This window comes from Oenanthe melanoleuca, chromosome 1A (genome assembly GCF_029582105.1).
Source record: "Oenanthe melanoleuca isolate GR-GAL-2019-014 chromosome 1A, OMel1.0, whole genome shotgun sequence".
Taxonomy (NCBI): domain Eukaryota; kingdom Metazoa; phylum Chordata; class Aves; order Passeriformes; family Muscicapidae; genus Oenanthe; species Oenanthe melanoleuca.
The window spans coordinates 3,626,732-3,654,540 of record NC_079334.1 but is presented as its reverse complement, the minus strand read 5'-3'; the positions used below and the strand labels follow the sequence as shown (position 1 = coordinate 3,654,540).

The window sequence follows — 27,809 nt, the reverse complement described above, 5'->3', positions numbered from 1 at the left end:
CCCTGTCCCCAGCTTTTGTCTACTTACATCAGTGTCATTGGGCTGGGAGGCACAGCATGGACATCCAGAGCAGCACAGCATCAGTGAAGCAGGAGAGAGAGAGAAAACAAAATCTGTTAGTCATTCCTCTGTCCAACAGCACTCACATCCTGGGAAACCATATAGAGCTTTTTTTCACACCAGCACCTACCAGGGCCATGGCTTGTGGCCACTTGGCACACAGGCCTCCTTCATCTGCTTTAATAAGGCCTCTCAGCTGCACTTAACACCTATCAGGGCTTGTTTGTGTGACAATTGCCTGGGTATGGCCCTGAGCAGGGTTTTTAAAACAAAGCTCTATGTTGCTGTTTCAGGATGTGCTCATGTGCTTTGCAGAAATCTTTTTTAGTTCAGGTTAGGTTTATGTGATCTCCCACCTGTGAAGATGCTCCTGCCACCACAGAGCAGCTTCCTGCCCTCCTATCATCTCTGCCATCGCCATCTGATGACAGTTTCCTCTCCTGACAGCAGAGAGCCATTTCTATTGTCAGTCCTGTCATGCTCACCCCACCTCCAGTAGACCTCCCTGAAAGCAAAGCCTGAGAAAGCCCCTGGGTGGTGAGGGAAAGGTGTTTTTCTTGCTCCCCAGACCAGGGGAGCTGTTTTAATTATTCCCTTTCTTTCAGTCCAGAAGAGTATCTAATATTAGGACACCAAAAGCTTATCCCTGGAGCAAATAATTTTTATTTTGGCAAGCTGGTAGTGTTTTGTTATCATTAGCAAGATGATAAGAGAAGGCAGTAGATTTTTTTTTCTGTGTGCCCAAAATTGCAGATTTCCATGAGGTTTCTGAAAGGCTGAATGAGCACAAGCATATTTCCACAATTAAATGTGTCACATCATGCAGCATAGCTAATGCCAGGCCAGGATGCTGACACTGTCACCAAAGCATCTGCAGAACAGACTCATGGCTCACACCGCATTAGTGCCCTCAAAGGATTACAGAAATGTGTGACTTCAAACTAATCTACTTCATAAATCTTTTAATATGAATTCCACAAAATGCCACTGTATGTGATGTAACATAGCATTGACCTTGTGTGACTAAGAGCATTAAACTGTGTCTCTGCATGATTGCTGATGCTCCTACCTGTTGCATGGCCATCCAAAACTTTCGTTGGAGCAAATCCAGCTTTATTTGCACACCCACCGCTGCAGGAAACAAAAAGAGGGGAGGATCAAAAGAGGAGCATTAAAGACAAGTTGGGAAAAAGAGGAGTAAGTATTTGCCCAAGGTGATGGGATGAAATCACAATTGCAACCTTCCAAGTGTGAATGGTAAGAGCTGAGTCAGACTGCCAAGTAAGAGTCAGAGGTTTAACAAGGGAGAGGAAAAGGGGACACTGTACTGAGGTACTGAGATTTCTGTCACACTAAACACGATGAAGCTACAAACAGATCAGCAACAGCAATAACAAAAAAAAACAACAAAAACCAACAACAAAAAAAAAACAACCCAAAGTCCCCAGGGGTGGCACAAGCTTTTGCCTTCATCTTTTTCAGATTTGCCTGGACAGAATGGATGTATGTGATCACCCCAGCCTCAACTCCTATACCACGCAGCATCAGTCAGAAATAAAGTAGGCCAGTGAGGAAGGGATTAATTTGAAAACTCACCTGTCTCAAGGGGGAACCACAGAGATTTAGATTTTTCCTAAGCCACTACAAGAGCACAGAATTATGAATGCTGCTTGACAGAAAGCGTCGATTATGAATAGTGATTTGTTAGCTGGTCCCAGCCTAGTGCACGGTGGCTTAGCAGAAGTCTGTGTGTATGTATGCTTCTTAATGAAGTGTGTCCTAATTTCCTGGCTTAATTTCCCTTCTATTTCCAGCATCATGCTCCTGAATTAAGGCATAGTTGCAGAGGAGAAGGAACAGTGCAGGGTCTCCCTGACAGGATAACCTGGGTGTCCCTGGGTAGGCTGCCTACAAGCACACACAATAACCAGTGCAGTCATGCACAGTCTGGCACAGTGATGGGGAACAACTGGGCTGTGTGTCAACTAGTTGAATCCAAGAGCTCTGGAGGAATTACAGCCTCGAGCAGGACCTTGAAATAGAATATAAAGTGCAAGTGAGGGAGAAAAAGAAATACAGGGAGGGAGATCTGGAGCCTTTTTTCACAACACCAATATCAGGAGGATGAAGTGTTACTGTTTCTGCAGATTTCCTCTGAATTAGAAGGAGCTTCAAAGGGGGGAACAGATCCCTTAAATCTGAATCATGCTGTGTGGGTGCTAACAGTATGATCTGATGCTCTAATTCAGATGGGTATGAATTAAAAAATTCATACCCATACATATGGAGTATGCAATGGTGTATTTTCTTGTCTCATGTACAGAGACCCTGGCACCTGGCATCAGCTATGTGTTTTATACCAGTGTCCTTGTCACATTCCTACTTACAAATCCCATGTATCAGAGGCATATTTCTCATCCTGCTCTCCCTGCTGTAAACTGAATCTGACTGCCTGTCTCTGGGGGAAAGGAATGATTCTGTAGAGCTGCATTGCCCTAAACCTTGCAGAGCACAAACCAGATAAGACAAAGAATGCAAACAAAAGAGGAAGGACAGGGCTGAGTGTGGCCTGGGCTAAGATTCCTTGGTTTCAGCGAGGCTGTGGCAGGCATGGTTTGGCTTGGTGCCCCTGCAGACAAACCAGCATGCCATGACAGCAGGCAGTGGTGGTGTTGCTGCTCAGTCCCATGAGGCCCATGCATGCACCTGATTTGGTACCTAGCTTTAAATAAATTCATCTTTCCAAACCATCCCAAGGTAGAGTCATTCCCCTTATCACAGCAGATCACATCAAGGGGATATAGCATTACCCAGGACATACAGTTTTCGTGAGACTTGAAGAGGAGTCAATACCTACATAACTAACCTTTCAATGCAGACTTACTCAGTGGCTCATGGTTTTGCCAGTGGGAACACTTGGCCTCAAATTGTTCTTCAGAGAGTTCTTAGTCCCTGTAAATCCTAGCTTCTGCACAGGGGCATAAGTACCACATACTCAGCCTGGACAGAGCTGCTTGCAACATGATGAAGAAATAAACCTGGGGGGTTGGACTGGTGGGCAGGGGCAGGGGCAGAAAGTGGCAGCTATGGGCAAGAACTGTGAGCAACTTTCACACATCTGGGTGACCTGAGTAAGATATGGGAGCTAAGGAGAAGCAGGCCACAATCAACCCCCCCAGTGCAAGTAAAAAATAGTCATCTGTGCATCTTCACACTGTTGGTGAGGTCAAGGAGAAAGGAGGAAAGCAATGATTCAGTCTGAGACAAGGATGATGCTATAGCTCAAGTGAGAGGAAAAAACTGGAATAAACTCCTCTGTGCTTGCTCCAAAGAATAGCTGATTGTTAATGAGCCCTTTTGCTCTGGTGGCAAAGGGTATGCTGCATCAGTGGGAAGATCTGAGGTCCATGAAATGATGAGTGGCTGCTGCAGAGTCCCCAGAGAGACCATGGCTAGTAGTCTTATTCCTACTCGTATGCAAGCAACCTGTGCCACTGCAGCAGCCCAGCAATGCAATAAAGCAGGAGAAGCAGTGCTGAACACCTGGCACAGGTAGGCATCACTGTGTTGACATGGTACCCAAAGCTGTGCACCACTTCCCACCCTGCCTGCAAAGCCATGGCTGCTGTGGGCCTTCCCAGGAGCTGTTCACCGTGGAGAGAAGAGCCTTCCCCTCCACCTGTTCATCCCTCTGCTGAGCATGCCTGCTTCATTAGCTCATCCCCTGCTTGCCTCTCTTTTTGTCTGCAGTCTCTGGCTTCTCTCTTTGATTATCCATATGTTGTTCACATAAGGAGCTTTCCCCAAGATTTAATTCTTGGGCCTGCCGCACAACAAAAAGGCATAACAAAGCCTCAAAATTGCATCCTGCAGAGGGCTTACCAAGATTTACCTTGCCATTCACAACCTGTTTTCATGGCAGCTGGTCCAATGGTTACATAAAACCTGTGATTCAAATGGAAGGTACCAGAACAGCCATGCCCGTACCATCCATTTGCATTCTCTATTCCCTATTTCTTAACACTTTGCCTCTTGAATCAGTAATTTGAAATTTTGAGTCCTCTAAAAATTTCACTTAAAAAGATAACTTCCAGACAAATTAAAATGAGCCAAAAGCCCAAATCAGCCTGTTTATGATACTGGACCTGATAGAAGAGGCAGTTTAAATAGATCAACAAAAGAGTAATTCTTACAAATGTGAGGTCTTTGTCAAGATGGAGGAAGGCAAGATAGGGGTCTGATTTTTGGGGAGAAGGCTACAGAAGCCCATGGGAGAGCACAGAGGAAATCCCAGCAGAGGCAGTGGGCTGGATTTGGTTGCTTACTGCATCCCTGTACCAGCAGACGATGACAGGGAGGGCAGGGAATGCCTGTCACTGATGGATGTCACTGCACCTGACACACGCACCTATGGCTGAACACACTCTCTGCTGCACCCAAAGTTCAGGGGAATGAACTGTGCATCTTTCACTCATTCCCCTTGTCCCAACTACCCCCTAACAGCACCCCTCAAGTTTTCCCTGAATCCCTAAGGAAACAGATACAGGGGTGTGCTGTGTCCCTGTTGGATGCACTGCCTCCCCACCACCGTCTCCGGAGCACTGGAGGAAGGGGGTGCGTTTCTCCCAAGCCCCCCGGGTTCTCTCCCCTGCTGTCTCCCCATCGCTGCAGCCGCTCCCTCGCTCCCATACAAAAGCATGGGCTCGTCCCCTCTCATCCTGACGCCTTTCTCTCCGAGTTTATTGTCATCAGCCGTAGCAGGGGAGAGATGGAGGGAGGGGAGGAACTGTTCGCTCGGTGCCTTCTCTTATAACCTGTGCCTGACCAATCTACCTCCTGAGGGGCTGTGGGGAGCTCCTCCTGCCCTGGCATCTCCTCACCCCTCCTCGAGCCCCCCTGGCACCAGCAGAGGGATGGCAGCAAAGGCGGGATGAGGGAGACGGAGGCACTGACAGCAACTGCCCTTTCTCCAGGATGCATTGAGAGGAATGAAAACCTCCCGAGCTCCTTCCTCTGGGTGTTTGGGAGCAGATCCTGCCTGCCTGGCGGGGTGACTCCTCTGCACTGTCTGTGCGCGTTCCTGTGCGTGTGCTGCTGCCATCGCAGATGTACCCCCAGCTGTCACTTCACCGCGCACAGTCGCTCCCTCTCCCGCCTCTCTCTTTCTTTCTCTCTCCCCCTGTTTATTATTTACGGAGGATTACAGCCCCTTTCCCACGCTGTCATCTCGCTGTGCGGCTCCCCTTCCCTCCAGGCGAGGCAAGCGGCTGGCTAAGGAGGGCTCCTGCCAGCTAGGGTCTGCCGAGAGTCCAGCTGCGAACAGAGGCACTTTCTGCTGGATTTGCTTTGGGATTGTACCGGGCTCAGAGAGCTGGGAGAGCTGCCATTCTCACAGGAGGGTCCATCCCAGCCTGAGAGAGGTAAGTAAAGACAGCTCCCTTTAGCGTTTTTTCCACATCCCCGGCTAAGCGAGGTGAGTGGAGCTGCCCTGCAGAAGCGGCTTCCCCGGGGAGGAGGGTGGCAGCCAGGGCAGCACCGTGTGCCAGGCAGCTCAGTGCTCAAGGCTCCCCCGTGCCAGACTGACAAATGGGCAGCGATTTCCCCATGCAAACCTGCTGCAGAGGCTGCTGCTTTTACTGGTTCCAGTCCAGTTTCAGTGCAGGCAGCCGGGAGCAAGTTCTCCCAGCTGAGAACGGCAGCGGCAGCTCTCCTTGAACCACAGGAGGCTCAGGTGCGGCTTTGAGGCTGAGAACTCGGGGCTGGGGTCACGCTGGACCGGGCAGCTCCTGGTGAGCCCTGCCTTTTGTCCCCTCCTCGGGGGTCTCAGAGGGGTCAGCATGAGAGCTGCCACTTGCCTGACTTGAGATGGCTTTGCTGGCTATCATTTTGGACTCAGCTGTCTCAATAAGAACAACCTAAAATGGAGAAGTACGGACTAAAATCAAACAGGTTCAGGTTTAGGATCGGGGGAATGTATGTGTGTAAGTGTGTGGATCTGTGTGCTCATGGACATGACCACAGGACATGAAGTGAAGGATGCCAAATCACAAGTAGAGCGAAAAATAAGTCCTGAGTTGCTTTCAGCATCTCTGCAGGGCAAGCCTGTGATTTCTGAACTTTTGGGTGGAAGGCACAGCACTGAGGGGGGGTGGGTGAAACAGCACAGAGAAGCTTCACAGCCTTTTCCAGCCCTGACTGGGAGGAAAGGGTGAGAATGAGGTCCCAAATGAGCCGAGGTGAAGCACACTATGGACAGCGGTGTATATATGTAAGCATTAGCCTGTCTGTGTGTCTGTGTGTCTGTGTGTGTGCATACATATGCATGCATAGACACGTGCACACACACATCCCACACAGGCCATTCTGCCTCCTCCTCCTCCCTCTGCCCAACCAGTTTATTACTGTCCCTGCATCTCCTGCTTATTAAGAGAGACATATTAAACTGGAGCTCTCCCGATTTGGGGAGAGAGGGTATTTTGAAGCTGTTGCTCCAACCAGGTCATGACCAAGCTGGGCTCCAGGCCCACCACGTGGACTGTCAGGTAACCTGAATGTGCCATCCAGCACAGCCCTGATGGGAATGGCAGTGGGCAGGAAACAGCACTGCTCTGCTGCGGAGATCTGACCTGCCCGTCAAGGATGGAGACAGAAATGAAGATCTCATTTGGGGAAGGACTGAAGTAGCTGCTCTTGCAGGAGAAAGAAACACTTAAAAGACAGGGCAACCCTTAAACACAGAGAGCGACTTGTCCCAAAGAAGGGAACATTTCTAGCAGTGAGGAGAAGGGAACCTTTCCAGAACTGCAGACCATTTTTCTCCTGAGCTTTGTCACTCAGGTCTATTAGGGGGCGGGGGTAGATCTTCCTCTAACTGCTGTGGGCAAACAACATTTGCAAAGGAATTATTCCACATGAGTGAAAGGCTTGCGGGAGTTGTCTCCCTGTCAGACATCAGTGCTGCTTCTGTTTAGTGCATCCTGTCCACTTGGAGGATTTATGGTAAATCCTGAGCAAAGGGACTGTTTGCAAAGAGAAAGGGGGAAGCCTTCTTATGCAATTTTTATACCAGATCATAGCTTTACCCTTTCCTCCAGCAAAGTGAATGTCACATGCTAGCTATCTCAGTTCATATATCTTTAAGAGTTACTTCAGCTTCCTGTCCTTCCTCCGGATTTTTTTAAGCCTGATGCAGAAAGGATTTTCTAGGCTCTTCTGCACCACAGAAGCCTGATGAAGGCAGAGCTGTGTCACAGTAAGGCTGGGAGGGTCAGCAGCAGCACAAGGATACCTGGACAGGAGCATTCAAGGAGCAACAGAGGCTGGAATAGGGTGGCAGAGCCTCAAGCCTGTGGGAAGGCATTTCTGGGTAGCTCTTCAGTGACTCTTGCCTGTTGCTGAGTCAAAAGACAGAGCAGTTTCCTTCACTTGCCATGTTTGGTTACAAGCAGCTGCTTACACTGCTTGACAACTGTCCCAGTCCTGGGTGGCTCAAACCATAACTCAGATGACCATACTGGGATGCTCCTGCCAGCTGGGTAATGCTTCAGCATGCTACACCATGACACACGCTCAGCTCTCAGTGGAAAGAAGCAGGAGTGGGAGTTCTGGGATGTTCCTCCTGCTGCAGGGAAATACCTTGTCACACATACCTTATTCCTGCTGTGGCTTTACCAAAATGCTGGCTCACAAAAAAGCTTTCTGTGATTGAGGGTATGATAACAGCAAGAAGATGTGCATTTTTTTCTATAAACTATTTCAATTCCAGACTCAAGAGATGGATGAACAAGTTGCTTCATCTGTGAGAGGTTGGATTATGTGAAATACATTATTCATATTGCAAAAACAAGCAGTTGAAAGTTAGGAAATATTGGTACTGGTACTGGAGCCAGCTTGCCACTTGCACTGGGTTGCAGTCCTGACTGGTAGGATCACATTCTGTATTTTCATGAGCTGCCTCATTCAGGGTACTTGGCTACATGGTGCTCAAGGAGTGAAGCAGGAGGATTTTTTTTTTTTGGGTACTGCAAAATGTGTGCCTGTTTTATTTGTTTACTGCCTGCCAAGCAAGCCCTGCAGGCAATACATCACTATTCATTGTCTTGTGGTGTTCTGAAGATGTTAGGAGCTACAGTTGCCTTGTAGCTGATGATAGAGAATTTATGCTCCTGATGAGGCAAGAAAGAGTGGTTGTTTTCCTGGCTTTTGAAGGGAAAAGAGACTCCCCCTTTTAACCACATGGGGAAGGAGCAGCAGGTGCAGAGCCAGAGCCTGAGACCTCTTGGCTCTCAGTGCTATTGAGTCCTTGAGATTGTACCAGTTTGCTGGCTAAGCTGCCAGCATTTTGGAAAAACAGCTGTGAGTGCTCAGCAGTTCTGCAAAATGGCCCCTAGGGTCTCGTGTTGGGCACCCGCAAAATGAGGAATGTACAGACTGTGGTGTGCTGCCAAAACTGTGGTTTAATGTTTAATTCTGACCATATAAAAACAGCCTTATTTATTACAACATCCTCATTGTTAGCTTGAGTATCATGTATCCTTTGCACTGAGTCTAGGACAGTGAAAAAAAAGAAATGGTACTTGGTCAGGTAAGCAAAGGCAGTGCTGTGCTGCATCCATGCAAGTGCCTGAATGAAGGCTGGGCAAGTGTAAGCTCACATTAAATCCTTGGCATTGCATGCCTATTTTATCATATGGCAATTTTTTTTCTTCTTTTAATGAAAATGACAATTTCCTCGTTGTATTTTTATGAATGGGAAAACGAGAGTCTGTCTGTTATCTATGCTCTGCAATGCCTTACACCCATCACAGGAAGGACTGAGACTTAAATTTACAGCAAAGTCACAAAAGTCAGAACTTCTGGACTGACTGAAATAAAAGGCTGTTACTCGGAAGACATGCCCTGCTACCATGCTGCTCCTCACTTCAAGGAGTCTAGGAAGATTCCTTCCCCATGAACCATGCTCTTACACAAGGGATAAAAAAGCAAGACCTCACCCTGAGTCTGGAGATGAGCTGTTAAAGGCAACTTGGCTTGGCAGTCATCTCTTGGGCTGCCTTTCCCCTCCTGGTGGGACTCTGTAGTTCCAGTGCTGCCCAAAGCAGGGTGAGGTGCTGCTGTGACTCTGCTGTGAGGTGCCTGTGTGGGGACAGAGGGGGAAGGTGGGCCCTGCTCACCACACCACTTTTAATGTTTTTGATAGGATGTTAACTTTGCTATAGAGATATCTCTTCTGTGGCTGCACACCCCATAGAAAACTAAAGTCACATCAAATTCACAGACCTTCCTCAGCCTCAGCAAGCTCTGCAGCATGAGGCTGTGATCTGTGTGCTAACTCAGATGCATCCAAAGATCCTGGCTGGAGCTCTGGGTTGAGAGAGCTGTCACCACATCTTGTTGAGCTATGGGCAATGTTCCCAGCTTGTAAAAAGCACAAATGTGTCCCAGAGATCCGCAGGCGCCCCTGGAGCTGAAGGCAGCAGCCCAGATCCCATGCACTTTGTGTGGACTTTGCAGGGTTGCCCCTCTTGGATGCTCTGGGAAGGTGATGGGGGGCAATGGGGAACAGCTCCAGACTCTTAGAGGCAGCAGCAACAACCTTGTGCTACAGTGACCAATTGAGCCAGATCTCTGCAACCCACTAAGGCAGAAAAGGGTCTCTTTCAGAGTCCAGTACAAATGCACTGTGTGGGAATGATGAGAGTCAGCCTTTCCTCAGGAGGTTTGCCAGGAGTGTGTGCATGCTGGGTTGCTGATTCCCTTATGATAAGAGCTGAGAGGATTTTTACTGCCAGCATCTTGTGCTCTGCCCCACACTGTGCAGGCATGGATGGTTCCTGCCCCTCTGGACATGCCCAGGGCACAGCCTCGTGAGACTTTAGTTAAATTCTTCCATTTTCTCAGTGTTTTCTACATCCTCTCTCTCCTCCTGCTCCAGCTGCCAAAGTGACAAGCTACTACCCTTGCAGCTCATTTTGGGAGCCTGGCACCCAGGGAAGCACAGCCAACAAAGAGAATGAGGAAAAGGGGGAGCAGCTTTGGTGGCAGCAGTTCTTCACCATGTTGGCTTCTCCACCAGAAGAAAGAATAACAGGAGTCAAGCATAAGGAAGGACAGTGAACTCAAGGGCCCAGTGTATTTCAAAATGCAGGCAACAAAAAAAGCAAAACCAGTTTTTGGGCTAATGGGGAAATGAATGATGGGAAAAAAGCAAGTGTGGAGCATTTTGTGTGCAAGGGATTACTCAGGCTTGCAAAAGCTTGCCTCATTTTTGGAATGAGAAACCACAAAGACAAACGCTCGTGGCTGAAGTGTCTTGACCATAAGATGCAAACAGGGTCTCTTGGTATTGATCTGGAAGCCCCTTGATTTGGCAGTCTGGTCATGCTGTTCAATAGACATCTGGCCTAGAGCTCCAGGGACAGAGCTTATCTTGATTAAAAACTTACATTTTCCTATCTTGATGCTAAATTGATGCACCTCCATCTACAACTCTGTGCATGTAAATGTATCTCTTATCTCAGACAGGCTGGCACCTTCCCTCTTACAGATCTGCTGCATCCTTTGACTCTGAGTAAGAGACCTAGGGAAGGTACTGCGCCATGTAAAAATTTTTGACCCCTCAGAGAATCCTTCACAAATGTGGGCCCATACACGCCTTCCTTCTTGAACATCACTCAAATAAAAACAAGAAAGAGAATACTTTGGGATTCAGAGTACCATCCAGCCAAGAAGTGCAGAAAATACCTGTGAGCACAGTAGTGATGGGAATGAGGACCAGAGCACCAGGATTCTCCCAGCAAGCTGTCTTCTCTGCCTGTAACCTTTTCCTGGTTGTACTAAAAGCCACCCACACCCCCGGGGTAGGCTTGCCAGGAAAGGGGGAGCAGCATTTTAAATGCCAGTGAGCTGGAGGATGCTTGTGGGGTGTAGAGGAGAAACTGGGAGCAGAAGGGTGCCTCTCTCAGACCTGCCAGGGCAGGAATGGCTGCAGTTCTTCTGTCAAGGGACTGAGCAAAAGGATTAAGGGCCTGAGCTACCACTGACCATGGGATTAACCCCTGCAGGAAATTAAACTTGTAGGGAAGGCTCTTCACAGCTGAGAGAATGAAAAAAACTGGGATCTGGATTAGAACTGGCAAGGCTGGTGACAAGCCACCACCCACAGCCAACTGTTCCCAGCTGGATCAGAAAATGTTATCTCAACCTCCATGTAGAACCCCCCTCCACATCTCACTTGGTTACCAATTTTTGCCAACAGTGTGAGAAGAACAAAAACATCACCCTGTGGCAAGAAAAAGAGGAGGAAACTGGGAAGTCAGCTCACGTGTCCCTCCTCTGAGCCCCTCTCCCACTCCATCACCCGCTTCCCTTCTCAGCTGCCTCCGTTCTGCAGGGAGGAAACTGCACGTGGTCTGTCGCGTTCCGTAATACTTGGAGAAGATGCTGGCACACACATGGCTGGATTTCTTCCTGTCAACTGCCCCCTCAGCTCTCCTCCTGCTGCTGCTCTGGGCCTCCTCCATATGCTGCACTCTCACTCTGCTGGGACTTTCCTGTCACTCCTGGTTGGATACCCCACTCCCTCCACCTGCTTCCACAGCTTCCCAAGGAATTCCACATCTCCACAGCAATCTGGGTCTTTCCCAGCAGTGCTACCCTCCCTGTCTCCCCTTCTGATGCTCTGTATTTCTCAGAGGATTTGCTGAGGCTTTATGCCCTTGGTATTTCCAGCTCCTCCAGAATTTCCCAGTCTCATTATTGTGCATTGGTCAGGGTGGCTTGGGATGCAAATAGTGTTTTCTGCTTAAGGTATGGAATGAGGAATCAAGAAAACCAGCTTCTCTCCTGTTTTTGCCACAAGCCTGTCTGGAAACTGGGAAAACCTGGCCAAAAATTCTTTATTCTGTGTAACTTTGATAAGGCCTACAAATACTCTCTGCAAGACAGGAGAGCACTTACAAGCCCAAGTGCAAACACTGCACTTGACAGCTTTGAAAATCCTGAGTGAGTGGGGAACCAATGTGGACTAATGATGAAATATCAAAAGCAAGGCCACTGAAATTTCAGCCAGCCAATATCAGCAGCCAGTTTTACCTGAACCATAGTTTGCCTCTTGATAAAATGGGGAGGAAGTTGATCTTTCTTGGAGGGTCCTGGGGAACAAATATTTTTTACCATCAACACATTTGAATTTTGGAGGTGCCTACATTGCCAATCCAAAAATCAGAAGCTTTTTGACCTTTTCACATCAACAGACAAAAGGATGAGGTCTTTATTCACACCAGACCAGGAATGTGGCAGAGTCCCTTACAAGACCAAGTGGGTTTTACACTTTTTCTACTTGCTTTACAGCTTTCTGTATGAGGTGTTTTCCTTAGCTGTGATTGATCACTGCATGTCAGAGGGCACTATTTCTTCTGCAGCTGGGTTTCTCATATGAATTTAAAATGTGCTTTCCATTGATTGTGACAGCACAACACTAATGAATCTTGAACACATGTGTTAATACATCAGCAAGTGCTGCAAATGAAGCCCCCAGCTCTTTAGCTTGGAAGCTCACTGGAGCAGTGACAGCACTGGATGTTTCTACAGCACTGCTGAGCTTCTCTGCTACCTCTGAGTGCTTTTGCATTCCAAAGAGATGACTAATGAGGGGCTGCCACTGGGACAATGTGACCTCTTGGGATCGATAATTTGCACAACTAACAGGTCTGTGGGGGGATGAAGAATGGGGGAGGTCTCCATGCCTTCTAAAGATACTTGTGCTGTGATAGTCAGGCCACACAGATTGTCTGTCTCTGCTGCCACTTACCCCGTCAAAGGCAGATGAAGGGACATGCAGAGAACAACATGCTTTAGTCACTAAGTGCTGGGGTACCAATGTCCCCCTCCATTATGGGGTGATAGCAATAAGACATGAATCCTAAAAGCAACAAGAAAAAGGGAAGGAAAGAAGATAATCTCCTTAAAGTGTCCTCCATGCCCTCCCTCATGCTGCTGCTTTTCTGATAAAGGCTAAAGCAATTCAGCATTGGAAAGGGGAAAGGGACTTTGCCATCAAGGAAAGTGTGGGGGAGGGATGGAAGGCTGTGCATACTTTCTGATAATTTATTGCTGGCATCTGTTGCAGTCTCTGCTACCTACCCCTCTGTAATATAGGTCACCCACATGCCCCGCCAGTGCTCATAAGCCAGGCTGTTAACGGAGTCTGATCCCTCAGCCATGATCCAAGGGTTAGTGCAAGGGACTTGCAGAGATAATCAGAGACAGAGGTCGCTGGGCTCTGCTTCTGACAGTGTCTCATCCTAGTGACACAGTCACCTGTGTCTCGAGCCTCAGTGCAGTTGTCTGGAGAATGGGAAAGATTTATCCACCTACCCAGAGTAGAAGCACTACCGGCTCTTACCTCAGCCTTACTTCTGGGGGTCATTAAACACAAGGTAACACCACTTGGCAGGTATGGTAAGAGCCATTCACAGAGCACATGGCAAGCTTTGGATAGAAGGTGACAGAGGACTGGGAAGAGTTACTAAGCCAGCATGTGGATACAGTAAACTGAAACCCTCCCCACCCTCCTAGCATATTTCTTGGGACCCTCCCCACAAAAGCTATGGCTTTGGAGTGATACTGCAAACATTACTGGTGTCTGAGCACAGAGGAGCAGGCACAAGAAAGAAATAGTGCCTGCCATAGTTTTTAGGCCCTGGCAAGTGCTGCAGAGTCATTACAATCCCCTCTGCATCCTCTCCTTCTTTCTCTCCCCTGCCCCCAGCAGTAAGGTTCACTGTTCAATCTAATTAGGGGAATCCTCATTAGAGAGTCCTCTAGAGTCTGACAGCAGGCCAAATGTCCAAGTGGCACTTCAGCTCGGTGTATTTTTGGCCACTGGAGCCCATGGGCCAGAAACAGATGATTTCATTTTGTTGCTTTGAGCTGAAATGAAAAAAGCTGTCTTTTACTGTCCTATTTGAAACAGTAATAGGAAAAGGCCATCACCAGCCCCACAGGCTGTTTTCTCCAGAATGTGGAAACTCCAAGCACATGGAAGAAAGCTCTGGCCACTGTGCCCCATGGATCACCACAGGGCATTCAGCTGACATGTTGCTCTAGGGAGAAGGAACCATCTAGAAAGCCCATGAGAAAGACTAATGCCTGGTTTGTGGAGCCCGTGGGGGACTTCAGAGCATTCAGAGCTCCAGCAGTGCTGACCAGCCTTGAGCCCCCAAGTCCAAGCAAAGCCAGGCAAACTCAGAACAATGGCACAGTGCCTCTCTTGTTGATCTGGGGCCATACAGGGACTACTCCTAGGTTTGGCAGAGTGCTTCTGCTGGAAAAATCCCTGGCTGTCAGGCTGAAAGCAGCCCGACACAGCTGGTGCTGCTCTGGAGAGGCTGAAGGTGTGGGCAGGTGCTATTTGCCCCAAGATTACACGTTCCCAGGGTTGCACTGGCAGTGAGTGCAGTTGCCTGGTGCTCTGCAGAGCAGAAGGCATCTCTTGGGCCACAAGAAAACTGCTAATTAAGTCAGAATTCAAGACAAGTCAGAGGAAACCTTTAAAAAACAAACTCTTAAAAATCCTCTCTGCCTCCTTGCTCTCTCCTGACTATGGAATATTAATCACTAAGGGTATAATGTTCTTATGGGCAGTAGATGCGTAGGAGAAACTGTTTTTTTTTTCTGGATCTTTGGAATTAAAATTTCTCCATGAACATACTCCTCCAAGGTATAAATCATTGACCCTCACCTTTCAGCAGCGAAGAACCTCTACATATTCCAAATCTACTGCTATGCCACCTGGGTATATGGTATGCTTGGAGAAGCAGACAGCTTTGTGGAAAACATGGAGGTTAATAAATATGGGTTACAGAAGAGTCCCCGGCACACGTGCAAACCCAACTCTGTGCACACATTTGTAAATGTAAGCTAGGCTGGTGACTCTGTGCATTTGTACATGAAGGTAGCTGCTTTTAAGTCTTGGAAACACGTGTATGAGTGCACACAGGGTGGCTGCTATCTATGGAGTGGGGAGTGTGGCATATATGTGACATGCTTTAAAATAATCCTGGGTTTATCAAGGCCCCTCCATCTCAGTGCATGTTGCAGTGCAGAAGACAGCATTAAAGCCTGAACAGGTGTTAATCACTATGCACTGTAATAAATTCTAAACATAGGGAAAAGGCTTATTTATACATGGCTGCTCCTCCCACCCTGCACTCTCTGCTTGAGCCTTGGTGCTGCCTGAGGGAAAGAGGCGCCTGTGAGGTACCAGAAATGAGTGCAAGAGCTGGACTTGCCCTGCCAGAGCAGAAGGAGCCGGGGGTGGAAACCCTGACCCTGTCCCCATCCTCACGCTCGGGTGTGCCAGCCCTGCCCTCAGCCCCCATCATTGCCTGTGGATAGTGTGGATAAATTCTACAGAGCACGGTGGGAGAGACACCAGTGCATGGCCTGAGCAGGGGCCTGGGCTGAGAGGACATCACAGGGGGAAACCGTGTCACGAAGCACCCCAGGAAGTTGGTTTTGGGTTTGGTTTTTTTTTAAAAATTGCTTAGCCCCCCTAATTGGAACCAAGCCAGCTGATACAGATGGGGTGTTACAAAACAGAGCCAAAAGGCAAGAGCACAAGGAACAGAGCTATCTATAACCCTGACAAAGTTAGATGGAGTGAAGGTGGGGAAGAGGGAAAGGCAGAGCATGGCAGGCGGCTGCCCCTGATGCTGAGAGCAAGGACGTGATCATTTGGCAACAGGATTTGGAGCTGATCGACTGGCGCTATCCAGCAGGCAGATAAGGCTCTGTGGCTGTCAGCTTAACTCTGCCGTTTATTCCAGTGCTGTAGGGAGTTAAATAGAGCACACGGAAAGCCTGCTGCTGGGGAGTGAAAGTCAAGGAGGGAGAGGGAAGGAAGAGGCTGTAATTGGGCAGTGTCCGGGGAGTCGGGTGGAAGTGGCTGCAGGCAGAACCCCTCCAGGTAAGTGCCTGCAGCTTTTCATCCTCCTTTTCCATTTGGACAGGCGGAGACAGGAGACTTCAGGGGTGGCTTTTAGGATGGAGATGTTTCTATGGGGGAGGCTGAAAGTCTCCACGGTCAGGTCGAGCGCAAGCACCAAATGGGAACAGCTATTTGTTGCAGCTTCTTCAGTGGGGACTGCAGGGAAAGGGCTCCAGCTCAGTTTGGGGAGTGGGGGGCTGCAGCGGATGAAGGTTGAATTGGTTTCTGTATCATGAGAGGTATTTGGTGCACTGGCATTTAGGAAATGATCTAAATAGCCTTCCAAATGTGCTAGTCTAAGTACTGAACCTGCACATAATTTTCATCAAGATGCTAATTTTAATGTTTCCTGGTGGTTTACATTCCCATGTAAAATAAATCAGTCTGGGAGCCTGGGGGAGGGTAGGCACCTGGCACGTGTGCGGGCAGAGTGTCCTGGTGGTGGTGCAGCACCCAGCTAAAACAGCCGCTGTGCATGTTGTCAGAGCCCCTCAGAGGGAACGGAGAATGGCTTATTTCTGTACTCTGGTTGAAATGTGTCCATCTAACTGCTGCTGTGACTGTGGGTGGCACGTCAGAGAGTACGCAGGGGGACAGAAGGGTTTGTGGTGTTTTCATTTTTCCTGCCTCCTTGCATCCAAAAGGGAAGCGAGAGGGAAGTTGAAACCTGTTGTCAGTCACTTATTGTCAGGGGAGAGTTTATGGTCTTTGGGTTTCTAATTAGACTGAGGATTTTTCCTTCTACTAATTAAGATGCAATTCCTCTCTTTTCAACACTCCCACTCAGTCTCCCTCGCCTCAGGTCCTTCCTTCTCCTTCTCCTCCGAGGCTCGCTCGCTCTTCAGCTCCTGCAGCTGCTGCAGTGGGAAATCCCCAAGCTGAAGCTGTGCTGCTCTAGCCACCACATCCATTTTACCTTAAAACAGACAGGAAGTGCTGGTAGGGAATACGGCATGGGGTGGGGGGGAAAGGAGGGGGAGAGGGGTGTGGTGGAGCTGGGGGGGAGGAGGAGCGGGGAGAGAAGGAGCTTGGCAGCCGCCGGTGCCCAGATCGCAGCGAGCCTGAGCCGTGCGTCAGGCAGAGGATGCACAGGTGGCACCAGCCTGCGTGGAGGCGACAGGAACGAGCCGGAGTCTGCTGCCCTGGCAGGGTCACCTTAGCAATTCATCAGGTTAACCTTGAGCATGAGGCTAATGTAGCTACCACAGCAGGCTATTCAAACTTAGCTCTGGCACTTAGGTGAATCAGGTTTTATTTCTGCATCGTGAGGTCCAAAATGAATTAATGTTGTGCCTTCAACACTGAAATGTCCTCCATTTCTCCTCCAAAACAGAACTGATGCCTCTAAGGCAAAACAGTAATTGGGGAAGGGAAAGGACAGCACTGAGCTCAGCCCTGTGTGCTGCACCCAGGCTTAGTGAATCTCATCTGCTCTGCTCTGCTTTCCCTCTCCAGGACCTGGCAGGCAGGCTACAAGGTCATTCCTTCTCCCTTTGGGGCCGTGTGCCAGACTGGCTGTTGGATGTGAGGACACGCTGGAGAAGACCACGATGCTGCCTACAAGTGCTGGCCACCGGTGGAGGAGCAGGTTCCTCATGAGGTGGCAAGAGGCTTGTCGTAAGTAATGCCTACTCAGGTACCAACTACAGTATTCCTGTTTGTCAAGGGAGTGGGAAGAAAATAGGTCACATCAGGGTTAAGAACAGGGGAGAGGGACAGCTAAGAATGGAGATGTTTGAACTAATTCCTGATTCCTTTAGAGGCCAGGCTAGCTGGGAGGGAGAGTGATATTCTAAAGCTGAAGATGGGCTTAAAGTGGGACAGCAAGTGATGATTGCTTCTGAATTCCAGTGGGCCTGGCAGGTGAGAAACAGCATGACAGACACCATTGCACAAAGATCCACCCCGAACATTTCTCAAATCAGTATCCTGTGAGCTGCAGACTCCTCTCTGTGCTTGGGATTTATACACAGGCTGCTGAGCAAGGCTCCCAGCTCTTCACAGCAAAAGTCGTAACAGATTTCAGAAAGAGATGCAGGATGCGAAGGCAGAATTCTCCTACTGGGCACTGCCACATGTAGTGAAAATCAAGGAGTAAATAAAGAAGCTCTCTTTCAAATTAAAGAAGCTCTCTTTCAAATTAAATTGTAAACATTCAGCCTGTGCATATTCCCAGTGGGCTGGGGCAGTTGCCACAGTACCCCTGAGTGCAGAGCAGGCACTGCTAGGGTCATGTGGGGCTTTTGGGAATTTATCTGCATCTCAGAGAAGCATCTGGGGAACACAGCAGAGTAAAGGGGACATTTGGAGAGTGTTCCTCACTACTGCATGCCCAGGCACCAAGTAGGTCTGTAGTTTCCCTTGTTCCAGTCCTCCTGGTCACATTTAGAGCTGCAGCTGTAAGAAGCTGAGGGAATTATTTCCTTCTCCAGAAAACAAACATTGTAATCCATCCTCACAGACTAGACTGCGTAAATGATTTATAATGAGTGCTACTGAGTCTTGGCTTAATCTGATATACTTGGATCAGCTTTCTGCCACCTAATAGAGTCACCAGACACCCCACAAAGTAACTTGATCTTCCCCAAACACAAAAACACTTGTTATCCATCATTCTGTAGGGCTGGAAGACAGCTTCAGGTTCTGTCTATTGCTTCCCTGCCTCTCTTTCCTGTAGAGCTGCATCTTAACCAACGCAATGAATTCCCTGGCCTCAGCTCACATCCTGATGGATGCACTTCTTGTAGGGAAATGAAAACAAAATCTCTTTTCTGTACGATTTCAGTAAAATATTTCCAAAAGCATACAGCAATATATGCGTAACAACAAGACATTTTTGGCATATCCTACATGGCTGCAGAAGCTTGGCATAAATCCATTTCCTGAACATAACCACAGCCAGCTGCCTGAGACTTTGTTCTTGCCAGCCACTGCCAGCACACACACTGGTGGAACCCCACAGCCACCCAGTCGGTGCTGCAGGCAGCCAGGCATTCTGAGAGATAAGCCCTGAGCAGAATGCCACCTGGATAGCATTACACATGGGCTGCTCTTGCCTTTCTTGGTGCACAAAGCAGCTGTTATCTCATCATCACAGCTGCCAATCTATTATTAATACTGGGCTTTTGTTAAGCATCCAGGAAAGACGGGGGTCACTTGAATGACTCATGGCTCTTTCCCTTCCCCAGTCTAGCTCCTATTCTTTTAATTCTCTCCCTACAACAAGAGTGTGATTTATTCTGAACAGAATTAAATATCAGCCAGCCAGTCACTACCTGTACTGTAGTAGTCCACAGGCTATGAACTACTTTCACGGCAATTTCTGCTGTGGGCCCCAGCCTCTGCATGACGAGAAAGCACAGAGGTGCTCTGAGTAAACATCTGTCTTCCATTTCACATAAGGATCCATAATTCTCCTTAAAAGAGCACATTTATTGGCATAGCCTGGGCTGATGTACACCTGAGATCTCAACTGTAGGACAGTAAAAAATTATTGAAGAATTGCAAAAGACAGACGAAATGATTGAGAATTGATATGTTATCTCTGAACATTTATCCCTTGATCCTTAATAAAGTCATACAGCTTAGGATTCAAATGGATTAGCTCTCCTTAGTCTACTGGCCCACAAATCTGCCAGTTCTCAAAAGGATCACTGGGAACACAAAACCTGCCCCATGCAAGATGACAGGGTTGGAGTAAGAAGGCACAATGCTGACTGAAGCACAGTTGCTATAAAAAAATGGGCTGTGGGTCAGCTTAAACTCTAGAGAGTGGCACAAGGGAAGAAAGGAAGAGCATGGCCGACTGCAAAGCTGCTCCTGGCAGAGCTTCTCCACAGTGTGGGTCTCCTTTGGCTTCCTCTCTTGTGGCAGTCTTTTCACTATTCCTTTAGAATTAAGAAGTAAAACACCTGTTTGTTGGTTCCTTGAAGAAAAGCAGGACAGAATAACCTGACTGCCAGTTCAGGAAGGCAAGACAATAAATGCATCCCCTCTAGCTACCATTCACCCCTAAAAAGACTGTACCAACCCAAGTGACTGCCTTCTCTGAAGGAAAGTGAGAAAGGGAGAGGACAGGCATGATGTACAGACAAACCTGCTTCAGTTTTAGTTCAAATGCTCAAACTTGTCACCTTAAAAAACTGCGAGGGAGCTGAATTTGCTTCCCACATTGAAGAATAGTGGAATTCATTGTGAGATCTCAATTCCACAAAAGGAACTAAGATGAAGGATGCAAATGTTTTACATAGTCTGCTTAAACATAACTCCCACTCCTCTAATGAGAAGAGGCACAAAGCTTGCTTTCTTGTTGATAATGTTTCTTTGTCATAAAAATGAGAGTTTGAAAAGCCACTGGCTTCCAGGGAAGGTTGGTAACTAGTGCCCTGGTGCCACTGGCAGGATCTGGACCCATGTCTGCAATCCAGAGCAGCTCTAAAAAATGCTGATTTGTGGTTTGTCCATCCTTAACCTTGAGATAGTGTAGGAGAAAGGGTGTGTGTGTGTTAACCTTTTTCCTGACACTGCTTTTGGCAGTTACCAATGTACATTTCTTTTGCTCCTGCCATTGTTGTGGGCAATTCTGGTCAGATGTGGTTTGAATGGTTCTTTACATGCCTGTTGTCTGCCCAGTTGATAACCATGATTCAGGGTTTGCCCCATGATTTGCATAGGACTGTAGTCCAGGATGTGTCCAAAATTCTTAATAAGAACAATTGCTGGATCTGTACCCAGTTACCAGCTCTAGATGGGGGTGGTCATTGGCCACTCAGAGATACTGTTGGGGCTGTTGCTATGGGATTCAGAAACTGTTTTGATAGCAATGGCAAGTACCAGGTGTCCAGTGATTTAGGGACCTCTTGTTATTTTTTAGCGGTTGTCTTGGTCATCCCTTTGTAATGCAACACAAGTTATTAAAAAGTGGATACAAGGCCCATATGACACACTGTGAACATGGTAAGCAAACAACACCCTTATTTAGAGTCTTAGGTCTGACTCTTATCTATCACAAATATTAGGATTCAAACTGCAGGAGCATACCTGAAATGTAGATTGTTTTATTTTCATTTTTCTTAAAAGCTTTTTAGTAACGTATCTGTTTCTGAAAAATTGGAACTTCTTAAATATACCTGGTCCCTCCCCTCTCTACCCTGACTGTTCAGAAAGAGCTATTCTTTCTCAGAGGTGACACCTCCCCCCACTCTCTGCTCCATTGTCCTCTGACAGGTACCAGAGCTTCAGCATCTGTCGGCAAAGTCCACTGGGATGCACTGTTCTGACTTCATTGTGAAACTGGAAAGATATTTACTTGCTTGTCCATAAAAAAACCAGGCTAAGACCAAAGTCATGCTGTCAGGATGCAGGCCAGCAGCAAAGGAATGTAGCTGTGAGGAAACCCACTACACTGCATGTCATTGCAGTGAAGAGCCCTGCTGTGAGGGCTGTGTTGTAGTTGTGGTGGCTGAGGATGGGAAAGCAATGATCTAATCCATGCCCTCTTTCTTCCCTGCTTTTCACCTTCCAGTGCTTGGCTGCTGGCTCTCACTATGTGCTGCTGAGTCCTTCTTTACTTGTCCTTCCTCCTGCAAGTGTAACAGTGGCAACCTGGAAGTGGACTGTAGTGGCCTGGGCCTCTCTTCCATTCCCTCAGACATCCCCACAAACACCAGGACCTTCCTCTTTCTCAACAACAAGCTCAGCATCCTGCCAGGAGCAGTGTTTTCCAACCTCTCTGCTCTACAGAGGCTGGATCTATCCAACAACTTCTTGGACCAGCTCCCTCAGAACATCTTCAGTGACCTGGGGAACCTCACAGAGCTCCAGCTGAGGAACAACAGCATCCGGGCCTTGGACAAGGACCTGCTACAACACACGGCCCTGCTGCGCCAGCTGGACCTCTCCATCAACGGCTTGGCCCAGATTCCTTCGGGCATCTTTGACGACCTGCCTGCTCTCCGCTCCCTCTCCCTCAGGTCCAATCGCCTGCAGAGCCTGGACAGGGTGACCTTCGAGCCTCTGACCAGCCTGCAGCAGCTCCAGGTTGGGGATAACCCCTGGGAATGCGACTGCAACCTCCGAGACTTCAAGCACTGGATGGAGTGGTTCTCCTACCGAGGTAGGTGCTGGCGCTGCGGGAGGGAGAGGAGGAGTGCTGCTCTTCCAGGAAAGGCAAGCAAAGGCAGGCAGGGAAGAAAGAGAAGCAGACACAACTGGCAGGCCAGGCTGACCTGAAGGACAGGTCTCAGCCAAAGAGCATGTGGACCCTGCTACAATTTAGTGCCACTGCACCTCCATATGCCTTGCACACTGCCGGTCTGTGAAGCTCCCAGCAGCCCCAGATCTCCTATTTAATTGTTTTGTTTCTAATCGGAACTATTACCCCTGTTTTTTTAAATCTTGAGAGAAGAAAGAACTTTCTTCAAGTAACATTAACATTTTAGGATATGAATTCACCTCACTCTTTCTGCCCAAAGAGAAGAAATGCTTTTCACACTTGGAAATAACCATCCCATTCTTTCTTAAGCTGAGAGAATTAGAAGTCAGAATTTGGCTGTAATGCACCAGGTTTTGTGCCAAAAAAAGAACCTTAGGAAACAGTGACACTTAGGAAAAACACTGCAACTCATATTGGAGAACCCAACCTACAGCTCAAATTAACAAGTCAGGCCCCAAGTCAGACTGGCTATAAAATCATAATTTCAAACCTAGCAGTTTTTGACAAGTTTGTATTTCCAGATTTTCCTTGAAACACAGAAGACTAGAAAGGTACATGTCACTTATCAGGAATGCTGATGGGATGACATGCTTTCAGGAGCTGCAACTCAAGGAAAGATGGCACATTTTACAGGAGTGAGGACTGAAGGCATGACCTGTTTCTGGAACCAATGAGTAGGTTCATGCAGCTAGCAACAGTCAGCTGTCACATCCCTGCTGATCACAGCCATGCTGCAAGGAGATTATCTCTGCCTATGGCTACACTGCAGTCTGAAATAGGCATTTGTGCGAGCAGAATCAAACAAGCATACGAGTGCCAGCTTCCACTCTTTTTTTTTAATTTTTTTTTTTTTTTCTTGACTACCATATCACAAAATCAGTGGAAAGGATGCAGACATAACTTGGCTTTTTTTTCCTCCCCTTCCAAAGAGATTGCTCAACGCACTCAAGCATTTGTTTCAACATCTGTCATTATTTTCACAGAGATGGATTAGTTGTCAGAAGATGGGATATGTATCTGTTGTTTTTTTGAGAAGATACAGCCTGGTTCTATCTTTTAGCTTTAATTTCTCCTTTTCTAAAGTGATTCTACTGAGACTTACATAACTCACTAAACAGTATGAGGCTGACTTAAATGGTTTCAGAGAGCTTTCATGTCTTGGCCTATGCAGATATCATGCACCAGGAGCTCTAGTGTCAAACCCAACCTAAGCAGAGGCATACTGGCCAGCTGACATGGTGGAAGCTTCTGCAGGGAAAATACTTTAGCAAGTGTGAATGGATGTCCATGAACTCACCCCAGCTGAGGATCTAACCCTGCTCTCTCTGTATGGGGATGGAGCTGTGACTGACTCCTGTTTTCTCTGTTGGACAGGTGGGAAAATCGATCAGCTGGCCTGCACCTTGCCCAAGGAGCTGAAAGGAAAGGACATGCGAATGGTGCCCATGGAGATGTTCAACTACTGCTCCCAGCTGGATGACGAGAACAGCTCTACAGTGCTGGAAAATACTGGCCCACCCTGCACTAAAGGAAGCCCTGCTCCTTCCAAATCTAAATCAGGCCCAGAAACAGAAGTGGAGCCCAGTGTGGGATGCCCTCAGAAACAGCGGTACAGGCCTGTGAGCGTGCGCCGGGCTATTGGCACTGTGATCATTGCAGGCGTGGTTTGTGGCATCGTGTGCATCATGATGGTGGTGGCAGCTGCCTATGGCTGCATCTATGCCTCCCTCATGGCCAAGTACCACCGGGAGCTGAAGAAGAGGCAGCCACTCATGGGTGACACAGAAGGAGAACATGAAGAACAAAAACAAATCTCTTCTGTGGCGTGAAACTGTTCTAGGAAGGAAGGGACAGCGATGAAAAAAGGTACCTGAGAGCAGTCAAGCATGGGGTCCTCCCAAAATACATCTTCCCAGACAGACTGTGCTATTGCTCCACTCACTCAAGTAGTACAACATGCTTCTGGGGGTCAGGGCACCTGGCTCAATTTCTTTTCCTCTGCCCCAGGCCCATTCTGTGCCCTTTCACCCTTGGGCCCTCCCAGACAAATAAAGTAGAGTCAGACCTCAAGTGCTTGCTGTACCTCATGCCCTTGCACAGAGCTTCCCTCACATGCCTGCTGCAAAGGCAGCTGGCACCTTCTGGGAACCTGTGTCATCCTCTCAGCTTCGGTCCTGAGTTGTCCTGTATCCTGTCAAGGGTTCTCTGCAGAGAGCAGTTCTATGAAACCTTATGTGGGGAGCAGGACGCCAGAAGTGTCCACGCCTCACCGTTAGGTCACTGCTGTCGTGTGACACTAAGTTGCTGCCTACCCTACAAATCTGTGCTGCCAAGATTACATCAGAAGGGAGGCAAGGTCCCTATGCAGGGCAACAGTTAGTGGGAGATTCCCTTCTCACTTTTAGAGATGGAAAGATACCTGTACCACCCTGACACACTGCCAAGGAGCAGTGTCCCTCTTTTTGCTTCTGGCCAAGCCCAAATCTTTGTGCTGAGCACACATGTCATCTGCTGCAGGTGCACAGGCACAGAGTCATCCTCCTGTACACACACACACTGACTTATTCTGATCCCAACACACACACACAGAGCCAGTCCCAGTTCCAGGCATCCAGGCACCCACCTCCACATGCAGAGCTACCACTCATGCCCATGCTGACCTGCCCTCTGCATGCAGCCATGGATACATCCAGCCACTTTACCTTACCCTGATCATAGTAGTGCATATCACCTTCTGCTTCAGACAAAAAACATGCACACGCTGCTAAGGAGTAACAAAAACATCTCAGCCATAGTGCACAGCCAGTGGGAACTGGCAGGAGAGGATGGAGAGAGGCAAAGTTATTGAGATTACAGCACCAGTCTGCAGAAATAAGTACACAGAATGAAAAAAAAGGTGTGTTCTTATCTATTTTACATCTTCTCTAATAAATGGAGAGGGTAAGGATATGAAGCCTCCATTTAGAAATGTTTGATTGGCAGATCAGAAGTGGGTCATCAGGAAAGACTAGAGGAGGAGGTGGCTTACCAGGAGTGTAAGCCATGCTGAGTAGTGTGAGTCTAGGGGAAGGTGTCAAGGGAAGAAGTCACACAACCCAGGAGCTGCCACGGCTGGCACAGGGGCCAGCACCATGTGTGGAACAGGGTGATGCTGTTGGGGTGACCAAGAAGAGTGAACAGAGTTCTGGAAGGGCTTGAGGTGAAGGCTGGAACCTGGAGGATAGCGTGGCAGATGTGGGAGAGCCCAGGAAGGGTCTGGAAGGCAGCAGAGCCCACATGCACACCCTTCACCATCACTGGGGTGCCCAGTGACACTCACAGCTGCCCACACACACAGCCATGCACACTGCCATGTCACATAGGGTGACTTCCCTCAACAGGATTTTAAAGCCCTCAGACTGCAGTGCCTCCTATTAGTCTTAGCTCATTCTGACCTGACAGAGAAAGAAAAAAAAAGTGAGAGGGGAAAAAATATGAAAGGAACTCAACATAAGGACTCATTTTGTATCACTGGAAGTGGGATAAAATGCTGTCTCCAGGGGAGAGCACACATTGCCATGGTAACCTGCTCTAACCCGTCACAGTGGGTATTCCTGGGCAAGGAAGATGACACCGGAGGTCGTGCATCCACAGTGCCTGTGGATGGTGTGATCCCTGCCATCAGGAAACAAGCTGGCAGCCAGCCCAGCTTTGCAGGGTATTTCACAAGGAACCTGTGTTCAGAGCCCTGCATGCTCTGCAGGTGGCCCCTGCCAGGGCACATCACCCCTTCCACCTGCTCCATCTGAATCCCAGTGCAGTCGGACATCTCATAGCCCTCCTGCTCGCTGTGACTGGACCCCTGTGCAAGCAATTCACGCTGGCTCCTCACTCCTTCTGGTCCCAGACAGATGGATGTACTGACCCCTGGGCTCACGACATCATTAAACAAAGCCTGGAGTGGCAGAACCCCTCCTGGTCTACCCAGGATCACCAGAGCCAGGGAGGCAGGACTCTGGACTGTTTTAGCATGACTTCCCTTCAACACAGGGATGCGTGGGGCAGAGGAGGAAGTTCTTCAGGGAAGCAGAAGATCAGGCTGCCACGAAGGAAGAACTGGGAGAAGCAGTCAGCCCACCCACCGGTGTGCGCACACACTTTCCCCCTGCTTCCAGCACACTGTGGGGAAGAGGAAGAGAAGGAGGGGGGCTGGTGAAATGTGAGGAGGAAGGACTCTTCCCCCATGCACTGTACAGCCACCCCAACCATCCCATCTGCTCCAAGTGTAGCCCACTCTGAAGGGCAGAACTGGTGCACTGCAGACTCCCTATGCGTGTTACTGCTGCTCCACATTCCCAGCAAGCCAGGACCAGACTCTGCCTGCTGGATCCAAACCTCTCCCCAACCTCCCTCTCAGGGGAACCTCTCCCTCTACCATACTGGACTCCGCAATCATACTTGAAATGGGACTTGAGTCAGAGTGGTGTATTTATAGATCTATATTTTACTTGCATCAAATAATGGTGACATATTGCACAAAACAAATGGGATCTATATATGTGTGTGTGTGTGTGTGTGTGTATGTGTGTGTGTGTGTGTGTGTGTGTGTGTGATAAGAGAGAGACTGTTTTTAAGGGAATAGACCAGAGGTGAAAAGAATGGGAAGAAGGTAGGGGACAATGCAGGGGTTGAAGGTGTGAAATCCTCCTTTCCCTGCACCTTCCCTGTGACTTCCTCCTGCCCTGACCAATTTTTCTTTGTTGCTAATAATATTTTCTATATCCTGTGTTGTGGGGCTGGTGATGACCTTGCCCATCCTCTCCTTTTTTTGTTTTAATTTATACGGCAGAAAGTCTGGATTTATCTCAACCCTAGACAAGGGACTGCTATGTTTAGAAACCCACCCAGGAAAGGAGAAGACAGGAAAGGGGAGAACTGAGTGTTGCTGGGAAACATGAAGGCTGGCTATGAGGAGTATTGCTGGAAAGCAAATACTCTGTTTGGCAGGATGAGGACCTGTCCTTCTGCACGCAGAGCAGAGTACCAGGGCTCATTGGGAAGTGCCCTCTTCATGGCACTGTTTGCAAACAGGCTCTTTCTCCATTCCCCAGCACACCTGGAAATCAGGCTGCCCTGGTGAGACTGAGCTGCTGCACTGCTCACAGGTGCTGCAGGGAACACAGAACAGGCAGAAACGGAGCTCCCTGGCATGCTGGATGCAGAATGAGACCCAGTGCTGCTCCAATGATACATGCAGGTGCCTGCCCTAAGGAAGAAGTCTTGTGGGGCTGGCAGGGCCACCAGGAACACCCCTCCTGCTCCCCCCTCTCCCCTTCCCCACACATCCACCTGTGGGACAGGCAGGCACATCCCTTGCAGGGAACAGATGGCACTTGTAATTCCTTTTTTCTTTTTTGTTACCGTTTGAGGGAGAGCGACAAGATTTTCTAAAATGATTGAATGGAAGTTTCTTTGGCATGAGACAGAAAATTTTTAAAGGTATATTATATTTCTGGCTTGTTGTTACAGAATAATAATAAAGAATGTATTTTCCTATGCTCCTTC

The 27,809-nt window shown here is 48.4% G+C and overlaps 2 protein-coding genes across 6 annotated transcripts in view; one reads left to right on the top strand and one right to left on the bottom strand.

The window, feature by feature from the left end:
* The window catches only part of CACNA2D4 (calcium voltage-gated channel auxiliary subunit alpha2delta 4), a 116,399-nt gene that overhangs the window by 21,243 nt on the left and 67,347 nt on the right, over nt 1-27,809 (bottom strand). The window contains exons 28-29 of the mRNA XM_056482400.1: nt 1,130-1,191; nt 28-42 (exon numbers count right to left, since the gene is read on the bottom strand). Coding sequence (XP_056338375.1) covers nt 28-42; nt 1,130-1,191 — 77 coding nt within the window. The remainder of the gene's footprint in view (nt 1-27; nt 43-1,129; nt 1,192-27,809) is intronic.
* LRTM2 (leucine rich repeats and transmembrane domains 2) lies at nt 4,834-27,809 on the top strand. Of its 5 annotated transcripts, none has more exons than XM_056482401.1 (6): nt 4,834-5,480; nt 15,891-16,030; nt 16,839-16,990; nt 17,507-17,668; nt 21,576-22,166; nt 23,640-27,809. In XM_056482401.1, exons 4-6 carry the CDS (start codon nt 17,602-17,604, stop codon nt 24,092-24,094), a joined length of 1,113 nt encoding a protein of 370 aa, XP_056338376.1. In that variant the 5' UTR covers nt 4,834-5,480; nt 15,891-16,030; nt 16,839-16,990; nt 17,507-17,601; the 3' UTR covers nt 24,095-27,809. The 5 variants fall into 5 exon arrangements, with proteins under 5 accessions (XP_056338376.1, XP_056338377.1, XP_056338378.1 ...); XM_056482404.1 differs by having other exon boundaries at nt 5,287-5,480; nt 16,854-16,990; XM_056482402.1 differs by lacking the exon at nt 15,891-16,030.

Excerpts from the sequence above, each read along its gene's own strand:
- LRTM2 (XM_056482402.1), top strand. The coding sequence starts at position 17,602 with ATGCTGCCTACAAGTGCTGGCCACCGGTGGAGGAGCAGGTTCCTCATG. Across the intron at positions 17,669-21,575 it reads GAGGTGGCAAGAGGCTTGTC|TGCTTGGCTGCTGGCTCTCA; the intron begins GTAAGTAATGCC and ends TTCACCTTCCAG. Across the intron at positions 22,167-23,639 it reads GGAGTGGTTCTCCTACCGAG|GTGGGAAAATCGATCAGCTG; the intron begins GTAGGTGCTGGC and ends TCTGTTGGACAG.